General features: G+C 49.0%; 1 protein-coding gene across 1 annotated transcript in view; it reads left to right on the top strand.

The window, feature by feature from the left end:
- Positions 1–12,832, top strand: part of DNAH7 (dynein axonemal heavy chain 7) — a 1,812,153-nt gene that overhangs the window by 788,299 nt on the left and 1,011,022 nt on the right. Inside the window, exon 35 of the mRNA XM_086955398.1 lies at positions 12,019–12,216. Coding sequence (XP_086811524.1) covers positions 12,019–12,216 — 198 coding nt within the window. The remainder of the gene's footprint in view (positions 1–12,018; positions 12,217–12,832) is intronic.

Raw genomic sequence — 12,832 nt, 5'->3', positions numbered from 1 at the left:
GTCGCCTCTTTGGCGACAAGGCAGACAGTGCGCTTGAGCACTTACAAGGACTCCAGGGCTACGGCCAAGTCCGTGGGCCTGTCGGGCAAGCACCAGAAAACTTCTGCCTTTCGCTCCTTTCGTGGCCAAGGAAGGGGCGCCCCCTCACGTCCTGCCTGCCACGGGCCGCAGACTACCATCCAGCGCAGCGGCAGACGTGGTAACCGCCGCGGCGGTCCCAAGGGACAGTGGCGAGGCCAGTCCACATCCACCCCCGCAGCATCCGCCTCAAAGCCTTCCTAGTCCGAGATTCAGGCCCATTTGATGCCAATGGGGGGCAGTGTTCGCCGTCACCTCCTCCACTGGCGCACCATCACATTGGACAGGTGGGTGCTGCAAATTGTCCGAAAGGGCTACTCCCTCCCCTTCGAGGCAACCCCTCCAGCCATGCCACCGCAGTACCACCGCCTGTCGGGGGATCACTTGCAACTTCTGCAAGTGGAAGTTACGGCCCTCTTGGCCAAGGTGCCCATCGAGCACGTTCCTGGGCCAGAAGTAGGGTGTGGTTTTTACTCCCACTACTTTCTGGTTCCAAGAAGGGCAAAGGGGGCCTGCGCCCTATCTTGGACCTGCAGAACATCAACGGCTTCCTCCGGAATGAGAAGTTCAAGATGCTAACTTTGGCTCAGGTCTAAGCTGCCCTAGACCCCGGAGATTGGATGGTAGCGTTGGACTTGCAGGACGCATATTTTCACATTCCCGTCCAGCCAACCCACCGGCGTTACCTGCTGTTCACGGTAGGCCAAGTCATTCAACCACTTACCTGCATAACGCTGCCACGCCGCCACCGCCAGGAGTCATTTGGGGGTAAATAGGCGCCAGGATACAAGCCGCCACCGCCGAGAGTCAAGTAACAGCAGGACTACACGCGCCGCCGCTCCGGGACTCCAATTCCCGGCAGCCTATGCGGCGGCGCGCTCAGCAACGACGCGAGGGCGCCAGGAGGCGCACAAAAGCGCCCCAGCTACCGGCAAAGCGGGGGAGTCATTCAACCACTTACCTGCATAACGCTGCCACGCCGCCACCGCCAGGAGTCATTTGGGGGTAAATAGGCGCCAGGATACAAGCCGCCACCGCCGAGAGTCAAGTAACAGCAGGACTACACGCGCCGCCGCTCCGGGACTCCAATTCCCGGCAGCCTACGCGGCGGCGTGCTCAGCAACGACGCGAGGGCGCCAGGAGGCGCACAAAAGCGCCCCAGCTACCGGCAAAGCGGGGGAGTCATTCAACCACTTACCTGCATAACGCTGCCACGCCGCCACCGCCAGGAGTCATTTGGGGGTAAATAGGCGCCAGGATACAAGCCGCCACCGCCGAGAGTCAAGTAACAGCAGGACTACACGCGCCGCCGCTCCGGGACTCCAATTCCCGGCAGCCTACGCGGCGGCGCGCTCAGCAACGACGCGAGGGCGCCAGGAGGCGCACAAAAGCGCCCCAGCTACCGGCAAAGCGGGGGAGTCATTCAACCACTTACCTGCATAACGCTGCCACGCCGCCACCGCCAGGAGTCATTTGGGGGTAAATAGGCGCCAGGATACAAGCCGACACCGCCGAGAGTCAAGTAACAGCAGGACTACACGCGCCGCCGCTCCGGGACTCCAATTCCCGGCAGCCTACGCGGCGGCGCGCTCAGCAACGACGCGAGGGCGCCAGGAGGCGCACAAAAGCGCCCCAGCTACCCGCTACGCGGGACGCCCGGGGCGAAGCCCGGGCAAAGGGCGGGCCCTCTACGGCCCTCATCGGCAGGAGGAGGCAGGGGCAGGGCCAGAAACCCTGCTAGAGGCATACGAGGCATTCTACGGACCAAGTAAGACTGTTTTGTTTGTTTCAGCCCTTTGTTTACCTACAGGAGCCCAGGCACTTTGCTATATTACCCATAATGTCAAAAAAGGGTCCAGTACCACAAGCTAATAACATGAAGAACTATTTGGTGCAGACAGTGGAAAAAATTTACTCACAAAGGAGAGAATCTTTGGGACTTAGCCAGTCACCTGACTTACACTGCTTGTCCCCCTCTTTAACCCCATCACCTGAGGATTCAGTGTCTTTGCAGACTTTTCCTGATGCTTGTTTTAACTGCCCTACAACACAGGAATCCGGCCCTTTGATTAGCAACGTACCATCTGGATCTGGTACTGAGGTTCTTATAGTGGACCTTGGGAACAAATTGGACAGTGATGAGGACCAGGAAATTCTTGCATCCCCTACAGATGAAGATACTTCAATCACTGAATTACCTTCCCGCCCGGATTCTGGGAAAATTAAAAACCCGCCTAGGCGGGGGGGACTAAGATCTGGGACTAGGAGGAAGAGGGTAAACACCCCAAAAGCTCCTCTTAAGGAAACCGGAGGGGGAAGTGCCAAGCCTATCATCAGTTTTGATGAGGATTTATTCGATAGATTTGCGGAGTTAATTGATATGAAAATTAAATCCATTGTCAAGCCTTTGCTCTCTAAAATTGACAAACTTCAATCTGAGGTTAAAAAGTTGGGAGGGCAGATGAACAAACTAACTGAGGGTGTTGACAGTGTCATGACAACAGTGGCAAACATGGGTAATAACAGTAGGCAGGATGATGATCAAGAGGGGGAGAACACAGTTGTTGCCCCAAATAATCCACCACCCCAGCTTCCCGACCAAACAACTAGCGGTTCTGGTACCAACAGAGGGGACGGTTCTTTAATGGTTGAGATACCCCCTGTACATGCTCAGCCAACCGACCCTCTTCAATTTATAGTTGAAGCCTCTCCTGTCGTCCTAGTTCTGGCTAATGTTCCACCATTAGAAGCCGGTATCGAGGAATCCTCTTCCTCCCTGTCTAACAAAGCCCTACAGTGGCTTACAACAAACATGAGATTAGCTCCAGGGGGTGGCCAGCAGTTAGCTCAGGAGATCAAAACCGCTAAGAGGGTTTCATGGCTGGGCAATCGCCCTAAAAAATTCAAGGGGAATTGTGTAGCAGTAAGCTTTACACACACAGGGGTGTTACCTAACATCCTTATTAACCTACTCCCACCACAACGTAGGCAGGGCTCTGTTGTACCATTAACATTACAATTCTTTTATGGTGAACAACAGAAAGTTACATACCCTAAAACACCAGCCTTTGGTTGGGATTCTAACTCTGACACACACCACAGATGGGGTTTTGAACACACTCGCAACACTGTGAAGCATTCAGTACCCCAAGGGTTTCAGAATCCTTTTGCTCAACCCCTCTTACTGTCCAACCGTTTTGCACCCCTATCCTTTTTGGACCACAATGATTGACTTCAGCCAGAACACTCTGTACAGTCTGGGACCAATGTGCCTGTTTTTAGCTTTCTTACCTGGAATATTGCTGGCATTAAGACAAAGGCAGATAATGTAATTTGGTTAAATTTTATATCCAAGTACGACATTATCGCTTTGCAGGAAACTTGGGACACTAACAACAGTTTTTCTCTTGATGGCTATAGTTACTTCAGTATCCCTGCTGTGGCTAGCTCAGCAGGAAGAGCTAAGGGGGGCCTGATTAGCCTCTTCAAACTTGACATTAAGGGTTGCCTTAAGATACTAGCCTCAGGATCTGAGCATTGTCTTATCGTTGAATTGTCTCGTGCTGATCCTCCTAATATTTTGTTTATTAATTTTTATAACTCCAATGCTGCCGATTGTACGTCATATAGTCTCAGTAGATTGGATGATTTTCTGTCAGTCTATAGTGAAGATGTTAACGCATTTGAAATCATCTTCTTAGAGGATTTTAACATACATCCTTGTTTACTTTCGTGTGTTTGTGATGACGTAGATTCCCCCCCAAACAGTACAATGGTCCATCTGGTGCATAACAAGCAGGGGGATTGTCTTGAAAATGTTCTCGCTAGATGGAACCTATACGAATCTAGTTGTGGGGAGGGGGGGGGCCAGGGCCCCTACTTTTAAGGGCTCAGACAATGGCTCTATCATTGATTACATTTTTATCTCTGCATGTTTTTTATCTAAGGTTTTAATGTATAGAACTGTGGTATCCGCCTTTAGCGACCATAACCCAGTTTCTTTGGACCTAGTAGAGGGTGAATTTTTAGGACGTAACCATGGTCCAATACTTATAGATGGACCACTTAAAGTTAAGGACCAAAGACGCAGACTTAAATGGGACAGTATAATCCCAGAACCCTTCATTAAAGAAATCCTGCTAGAGGCAGAGGAAGAGGTTGGAGTGTGCCTATCTAATGAAGCTAACGATGGGGATGTAATTCTCGCATTTAGCAGTATATGTTGTAAGATAAACGGTAGGCTCTCTGTGATCAGTAAACCCAAAACAAAACCTCTTAAAAGATGGTTTGATCACAGTTGTTCCCTAGCACATTCTGTGCTGCTTGATGCTCTTAAATCTGATCCAAAAGATCGTGACCTCATCAGGACCAGCAGGGCCTTATATAAAAAAGCCATTGCAGTCAGAAAGAAACAGCTTAAAGACGAAGCTTGGGCACAACTCACAGATCCAGCCATAATAAAAAACAGCGGTGAGTTCTGGAGGATTGTTAACCAACCCCTTCTTACAGGCGAGGATAACTCTCCCCTAGAAACTAATATCCCAGATGAGGATTGGATTAAACACTTCAGAGACATATACTCAGGCCATTTTCAAGTCGAGAATAGTGCTCATGAAGAGTCTACTACTATACCAGGAAACCATTTGCACTTTGAAGCTGAGGAAGTTTTAGTTGCTATTGATCGCACTTTGACCAAAAAGGCACCGGGACCAGATGGCGTTCCTGCTGATGCCTTTAAATGCTTCCCTAACTTCTGGTCAAGACTGCTTTGCAGGGTTTTCAATGCCTTAAATCGTGACAATATTCCTGAGTCATGGAAAACATCAACAATTATTCCTGTTTTCAAAAAAGGTAATAGGCAGGACCCCGCATGCTACAGGCCCATTTCATTGATAGACTCCTCAGTTAAGATTCTAGGGAGAGTCCTATTAGCGAAATTGAATGAATGGGCCTCTGAGAATAATATCTTGAGCAATGTGCAATATGGGTTTAGACCCAAGAGAAGCACCCTGGACCAGTGTCTCAACCTTCATCTATTGATTGAGAAATACACCAGAGCCAAGGATGGGTCCATGTACCTAGGGTTCATGGACCTCTCCTCTGCATTTGATATGGTTAATAGATCTAAGCTCTGGGGTAAACTAGTTGACATGGGCCTGGACAGATCCATAGTCAATTTATTGTCTGACCTCCACTCTGGCCTGTCTGCCAAAATTAGAGTTTCCACTAATGGAAGGTGTACTGATGTGTTTGCATCTGAAAGGGGAGTCCGTCAGGGATGTATTTTGGCACCACTACTGTTCACGCTGTATGTGAACGCTCTAGAGCCCGCCCTAAGGGGTGTTACAAGCGACATTCCACGTGCAGGGGAACAGGGCATACCAGTTCTTCTGTACGCGGATGACGCGGTTCTACTGGCCCGAACAGGGGTGGGGCTTCAACGGCTTTTGGACGCTTTTGAATCCTTTATGGGTTCCTTAGACCTGAAAATAAATGCGAAAAAATCTCAGGTTATGCTCATGGGCCGGGCCTCAAGGAAATCTCTCCACAAAACCTTTTTCTGCGGCCAGGAAAAACTTGTTCGGGTCACCTCTTTCCCCTACCTGGGGATCACCTTTGATGAGAAAGGTAGTTGGGGTCCCCAGGTAAAAAACAGAGTAGCCACGCTGGCCAGAACTTCCGCTGCCCTCCATGGGTTTTCAAAAAAACTGGGGGGGTAGGCCAATTGAAGCTTTTAGTAAAATATATAAAGCTAAATGCATCTCAGTAGCTTCATATGGTGGCTCACTGTGGGGGTATAAAAGAGTTGATCCCATTCAGACTGCGGAAAACAAATTTTTTAGATCTGTTTTGGGCGTTCCGCAGTCAACCCCGTCCTATACCGTCCACCAGGAATTAGGAGAAGGCTTCATCGCTGATTTGATTAAAACAGCACCATTAATCGCATGGCTTAAGATGTGGCTTAATCCTGAAATTCCCCTAAACCATACTATAATAAGGGACTGTCTGACTCTAGACAATGTACATAGGATTGGATGGTTGATGTACATCAAGGACAGCTTCTGTAGGCTGGGGAGGCCTGAACTATACACGGTCACTGACTCTATAACATCCAATGACGTCGTTTTTACCAAGGTTGCTATGAAGGAGCTCCTTTCCTTGGAGAGGGAAGAAATTGAGCTAAAGAAACCCTGTGTTAGGGCCAGTCTTTTGCTGGCTATACCTAGCGGTCCTGACAACTACCTCAACGTGGTGACTCATCCCTACCACAGGTTCATTTTAACCCGTTTTAGACTTAATCTGATTCATTTTAACCTGGGTTCTTTTCCTGAGTGGAGCACCCCTGAAAAGGCCCCGCCCTGTTCTTGCGATCTTTTTTCAGAGCAGAGTACAATGCACTTTATAATGTTCTGCAGTTATTATAATGGTGCCCGGAAGTTGTTTCTTGTTCCTATACTCAAGGAAGCAGGATTTATTTTAGTCCGACCTGCTCTTATTTACTTACAAATGTTGCAAACCCCCAGGATCATGTTTTTTGTGGCAAGTTTCCTGGTGAGAGCTATAAGAAGCAGGAACATCAGACTTAAAAATGCGCATACCTCCTTTTGTAGCCCAGACTCGTTTATTAACTAGTCTGGCTGCTGGCAACTTTTGGTCAAGAATGTTAGATCACAGTGTATCAGGGCTTGTAGTTACCTTACTTTAATATCTATGTGGGGACCCACCTATGGAAAAATCGCACTTTTTTATGCACTTTAGCACTTTGCACTTTAGTACCATGTACTAACAAATTATCAATGAAATATAACATGGTGTACAATGATTTTTAACTCAAATGTTTCCTTTTAAATGTTTTTTAACTGTTTTTTAACTGTCTTTACTCATGCTATTTGTTGTTTGTGATTTCATGCCATTGTCTTTGTATGATATTAAGTTATCGCAATAAAGAATTTTGACTGACTGACTGACACTCATGGACATGCCGTTTGTTGGCCGTCGCCTCTTTGGCGACAAGGCAGACAGTGCGCTTGAGCGCTTACAAGGACTCCAGGGCTACGGCCAAGTCCGTGGGCCTGTCGGGCAAGCACCAGAAAACTTCTGCCTTTCGCTCCTTTCGTGGCCAAGGAAGGGGCGCCCCCTCACGTCCTGCCTGCCACGGGCCGCAGACTACCATCCAGCGCAGCGGCAGACGTGGTAACCGCCGCGGCGGTCCCAAGGGACAGTGGCGAGGCCAGTCCACATCCACCCCCGCAGCATCCGCCTCAAAGCCTTCCTAGTCCGAGATTCAGGCCCATTTGATGCCAATGGGGGGCAGTGTTCGACGTCACCTCCTCCACTGGCGCACCATCACATTGGACAGGTGGGTGCTGCAAATTGTCCGAAAGGGCTACTCCCTCCCCTTCGAGGCAACCCCTCCAGCCATGCCACCGCAGTACCACCGCCTGTCGGGGGATCACTTGCAACTTCTGCAAGTGAAAGTTACGGCCCTCTTGGCCAAGGTGCCCATCGAGCACGTTCCTGGGCCAGATGTAGGGTGTGGTTTTTACTCCCACTACTTTCTGGTTCCCAAGAAGGGCAAAGGGGGCCTGCGCCCTATCTTGGACCTGCAGAACATCAACGGCTTCCTCCGGAATGAGAAGTTCAAGATGCTGACTTTGGCTCAGGTCTAAGCTGCCCTAGACCCCGGAGATTGGATGGTAGCGTTGGACTTGCAGGACGCATATTTTCACATTCCCGTCCAGCCAACCCACCGGCGTTACCTGCTGTTCACGGTAGGCCAAGAGCACTTTCAGTTTACCCTGCTCCCCTTCGGCCTTACCAGCGCCCCTCGGGTGTTCGTGAAAGTGATGGCGGTGGTTGCGCAGATTAGGGGTGTCAGTCTTCCCTTATCTCGAAGACTGGTTGTTGAAGGAGGGCTCGCCCCAGACAGTCATCAGCCACCTCCAGACTATGGCCGACCTCCTGCACCTGCTGGGGTTCTCCATCAATGTGCCAAAGTCACACCTGTGTCCCTCTCAAAAGCTCCTCTTCATCGGAGTGGTTCTGGATTCGGCGCAGTTTCAGGTTTATACTCTCGAACAGCGGGTTCGGGATATTCAGGCTCTGATTCCGATCTTCCAGCCTTTATCCCGAGTCTCGGTCAGGTTGACGCTGCGGCTTCTGGGGCTGATGGCCTCCTGCATCCTTCTGGTGCATCACGCCAGGTGGCGGATGCGGTCTCTGCAGTGGGACCTGAAGTTTCAGTGGGCCCAGCATAAGGGCAACCTGTCCGACCACGTCCTGATCTCGGAGGGCACTGCAAGACAGTTGCAGTGGTGGCTCACGTACCGTGATTGGGTCAGCGGCAGATCTCTCTCCCTACCCCAACCGGAGCACGTAGTGGTGACGGATGCATCCTCACTGGGATGGGGGGGCCACATGGGAGAGAGGGAGATCGGAGGCCTCTGGTCTCCGGCGGAGTCTCGGCTCTATATCAACCTTCTGGAGCTGCGGGCGATCCGTCTTACACTGAAAGTTTTCCTTCCCTCTGTCTGGGGATGTGTAGTGCAGGTGTTCACGGACAACACCACCGCCATGTAGTACTGCAACAAACAGGGCAGGGTGGGGTTGTGGACCCTTTGTCAGGAGGCTTTGCTCCTCTGGCAATGGCTAGAACACCAGGGCGTGACCCTGGTGGTTCAACACCTGGCAGGTTCCCTGAACGCCACGGCGGACGAACTCAGCCGTCTGTGCACGAATGGCGTCTCAACTCGGACGTGGCGCAAGGTCTCTTTCAGCAGTGGGGAGAGCCTTGGTTAGATCTATTCGTCACAGAGGAGAACGCGCAATGTCATTAGTACTGCACATTGGAATATCCAAGGCGGCACTCTCTCGGAGATGCTTTTCGTCGTGAGTGGATCTACGGTTTGTTGTACGCCTTTCCGCCTATACCCCTTCTGCCCAGAGTGTTGAAGTAGATCAGGCACGACCGGGCCCAAGTTATCCTTGTGGCTCCAGACTGGGCACGAAGATACTGGTATCCCGAGCTACTCAGCATGTCAGTCGATCTCTCGATTCGTCTGCCCCTTCAGGAGGACCTTCTGTTGCAGCAGCAGGGGACGGTCCTCCACCCGAACCTGTCCAGTCTACACCTCCATGCGTGGAGATTGAGCTGTGACAGTTGAGGCCATTTGGCTTGCCTCCTGAAGTCTGGGATGTCATTCTGGCAGCCAGGCGTCCCTCCATCAAATCGGTTTACGCCTGCGGGTGGAACAAATTTGTGGCATGGTGCACACCAAAGGCTGTGGATCCTCTCTCTGCCCCCGTTTCAGAGGTTCTCCTCTTCCTTCTTTCTCTTGCCCAGCAGGGCTCTGCTCTGGGCACTCTTAAGGGCTACCTCTCTGCCATTTCTGCCTTCTTGAGGCTTCCTGATAAGCCTTCTCTTTTCAAGTCCCCTGTTGTAAATAGATTTTTGAAGGGCATCACTCACATGTTTCCTCCTGTTCCTTTTGTGATGCCTCAGTGGGACTTGAACCTTGTTCTGACTTATTTGATGTGCGCTCCCTTCGAGCCACTTCACAATTACCCTCTTCGTCTTCTTACTCTTAAGACAGCATTCCTGGTTGCCATCACCTCTGCCAGGAGAGTGAGTGAGCTCCAGGCTCTGTCTTCTAAGCCTCCTTTTCTTTCTGTCCATCCGGATAAAGTTGTTTTAAGAACGCGTCCATCTTTCCTGCCCAAGGTGGTTACAGCCTTTCATATCGGGCAGTCCATCACCTTGCCCACCTTCTTTCCTTCTCCGCATCCCTCGAAAGAGGAAGAGAGGCTCCACCGTCTGGACCCAAAATGTGCACTCTCATTCTATCTGGACCGCACACCCCAGTTCCGGGTGGACGACCAGCTCTTTGTTGGTTACGTGGGCGCTAAGAAGGGATGGGCGGTGCACAAACGAACCATTTCCCGATGGGTCTTTTTGTGAATAAAGGCTTGTTATTCACTGGCTGCAAAGGAGCCTCCTGTGGGGCTGTGTGCCCATTCCACTCGGGCCACGGCGGCTACTACTGCCCTGGGTCGGGTAGTGCCCTTGCAGGACATCTGTCAGGCAGCTACGTGGGCCTCGCTGCACATGTTCGCTAGACACTACTGCCTGGACAGCCAAGTCCGGAGAGATGGCTTTTTCGGCCGTTCTGTCTCCAGGACTTTCTGTTGTGATCATTGGTTCGCAGACCCACCACCGGGGTTGGTATTGCTGGGGTATATATTCTAAGGTAAGGAATCTAACACTAACCTGTTTCTTTCAGATGCACAAGTTACTTACCTTCGATAACGATACATCTGTAAGAAACAGTAGTTAGTGTTAGATTCCTTACCGCCTCAACCATCCTCCCCGTTCTGTGAACCGATATCTAGGGTTAAGGTTCTTCCTTTTGAGGGCTAGTTTCATGGCACCAGTGTCGGTTTTTATCATGGCTCTGCGTTCTGTCGTGGAAATACTGTGTATAAGAACTGATGTCAGCACGCGAGGGTGGCGTCTAAATACTCCGACGACGTCATCCCGGCGCCAACCACGCCGACGACGGACGCTGAGCCACAGACGACGCCTACCGACACACAGGGGTTCTGTTCCGCAAAACTTTCCGGATCCAGTCTGATGCCTGGGGATATTCTAAGGTAAGGAATCTAACACTAACTACTGTTTCTTACAGATATATCGTTACCGAAGGTAAGTAATTTTTACATTGATACTTGAACAAACTGGATGGCTAGCGACTTACTTCTTGTGCCCTAGGATTTATAAAGAATTATACTTTGCGTCATTGGCATCCAATACTAATGCCACAATCGTAGCCCGCATGAGGACATTCCTTATCAGCTAGTTCACTACAAAAAGGATACCAGAAAAGGCACTTTTTTACTCACAAAGGGCAGTTTAGGGATCAGAGTGGTCAGGGATTCCAACATACAAGGGTGGGAAGAGTTGAACTGTGTAAATGGACGTTCTTCTGTCTAGTGTTTAGATGGAGCTCCTGGGTCCGATCACGCGAGTGCTGTGTTGCCTAGTACTAGACAGTCCTAAGTGTATAATCCTACAAGATTTGAGATAACTCTGGAGAGAAAGTCCAAACAAGGCATGGGTTATGATGAATCACATCGTAAAGAGAGTCAAAATGGAGATTACATGCAACAAAAGTTGTAGTGCCTATTAATAATTCATGGGCCAACAGATCTTGGAATGTCCTTTCTTTGTGGCTTCTAACATGCTGAGTGAACATTTTAGTAAAACAAGGAAACAACTGATTGCTGGTCTTTTAAGCGATGACCCTTCCTGAGGTGCCCGAGATCAAACCGGACTTTTAGAAGTAGAGGGGTCAATCTGTGCTGATAATAGTACCGAGAAGAACCTGAATATTGAAACTGTAACAGATTGAAAGTAGTTGGACCAGGGCGCGTCAATAGTGTACGTATGCAGACGGCGGAGAGGTGTGGTTAGAGTCATGGTGGAGAGCATGGATTACAAGCATTAACGTGGAGCAGGCATGTCGAGTCCCTGCTGATTGTATATTACAGTTCAAAATAGAATGTTTGAAAGTAAATAAAATAAGTGTCCTCTTTAATTACATGGACTAATAATGCCATACACTACTGCATTTCTAAAGCTAGCATTAGGATTGCTGCTGGGAAAGTAAATCTGTCATTCTTAGATTAGAGGGTGTGTTTCTTTAGCCTGGACAAAATACGCTTGAACTCCAAGCTTCCAGATATTAAGAACATCACCTTATTCAAGCTGGTTCGATCGGCATTTACAGACAATCTTGCAATTACTTGCTTCTCTCTTATCTCTAATAGGAAGAAAAAGAAACAAGTATACTGAAACAATGATGCACTCATTTGAATAGGGCTTTCTCAAATTATTTCCAGTTGTCTGCTGCCACAGTTTATGTATCTGCTGTTTTTAAACAGGGTGAAGGAAGATGGGAATTGTGGATTGAAGCCCTGAACTCTGCACCTCCCATTCCACGTGATATGATGTTTAATGAAATTATTGTACCAACTCTGGACACCGTGCGATACTCCTGTTTAATGAGTTTGCTGACGACACATACCAAACCTTCAATATTTGTGGGCCCTACTGGGACAGGGAAGAGTGTCTACATAATCGTAAGTAATTGCTCATCTGTAAAAGTTAGCATCAAAGAACATGAGTGGAGGCCATGCAAAGTGTGCAAGCAAATTGATTTTTTCAAAGCAATTTATCTATTTGTTTTAATACATTTCCAAATTTCCTTTAAAGTTCTTTTTATTGCAAGTTGTTAGCAGAATGACCTTAATGTAACAATTTGTTTTAAATTAGTGCAAGACGGGCACAATAGCTCACTGCGCCATTGTTGTTTGTTGGTATGAGTTACTCATCCTAGGCTCAGAAGGCCCTTTTAGCTTTGGGAAGATGCTGGTCCCTGCGTACATACGCGCAGAAATAAATTAATTACTTTTATTTAGGGGACATTTTATTGGTTTATTATTAATTTGTATGATCATTTAATTTCTCTATTGTGACATTTCCGCCCTAATCAAAGTAATCTCCCCCACCTTCACATTTCTTCCTAAATATAGCTCCTAGGACGGGTATAAGGGATGGGGGGTGTGGGGAGATTCCAACCAAGGAAATTCTGCTGAGAACTGTAGGATCCATTAGGAATGTGTGCTGTCACCACAAAGGTAAGATGTGATAATGCAGGATTCATTTGCAAAGTGAAATAAAATATGTTACTATTGC

The sequence above is a fragment of the Lissotriton vulgaris genome, chromosome 2_1 (assembly GCF_964263255.1).
Source record: "Lissotriton vulgaris chromosome 2_1, aLisVul1.2, whole genome shotgun sequence".
Lineage (NCBI taxonomy): Eukaryota > Metazoa > Chordata > Amphibia > Caudata > Salamandridae > Lissotriton > Lissotriton vulgaris.
Note: the sequence above shows the minus strand (reverse complement) of the source record. Positions and strands in the feature narration are given on the sequence as shown.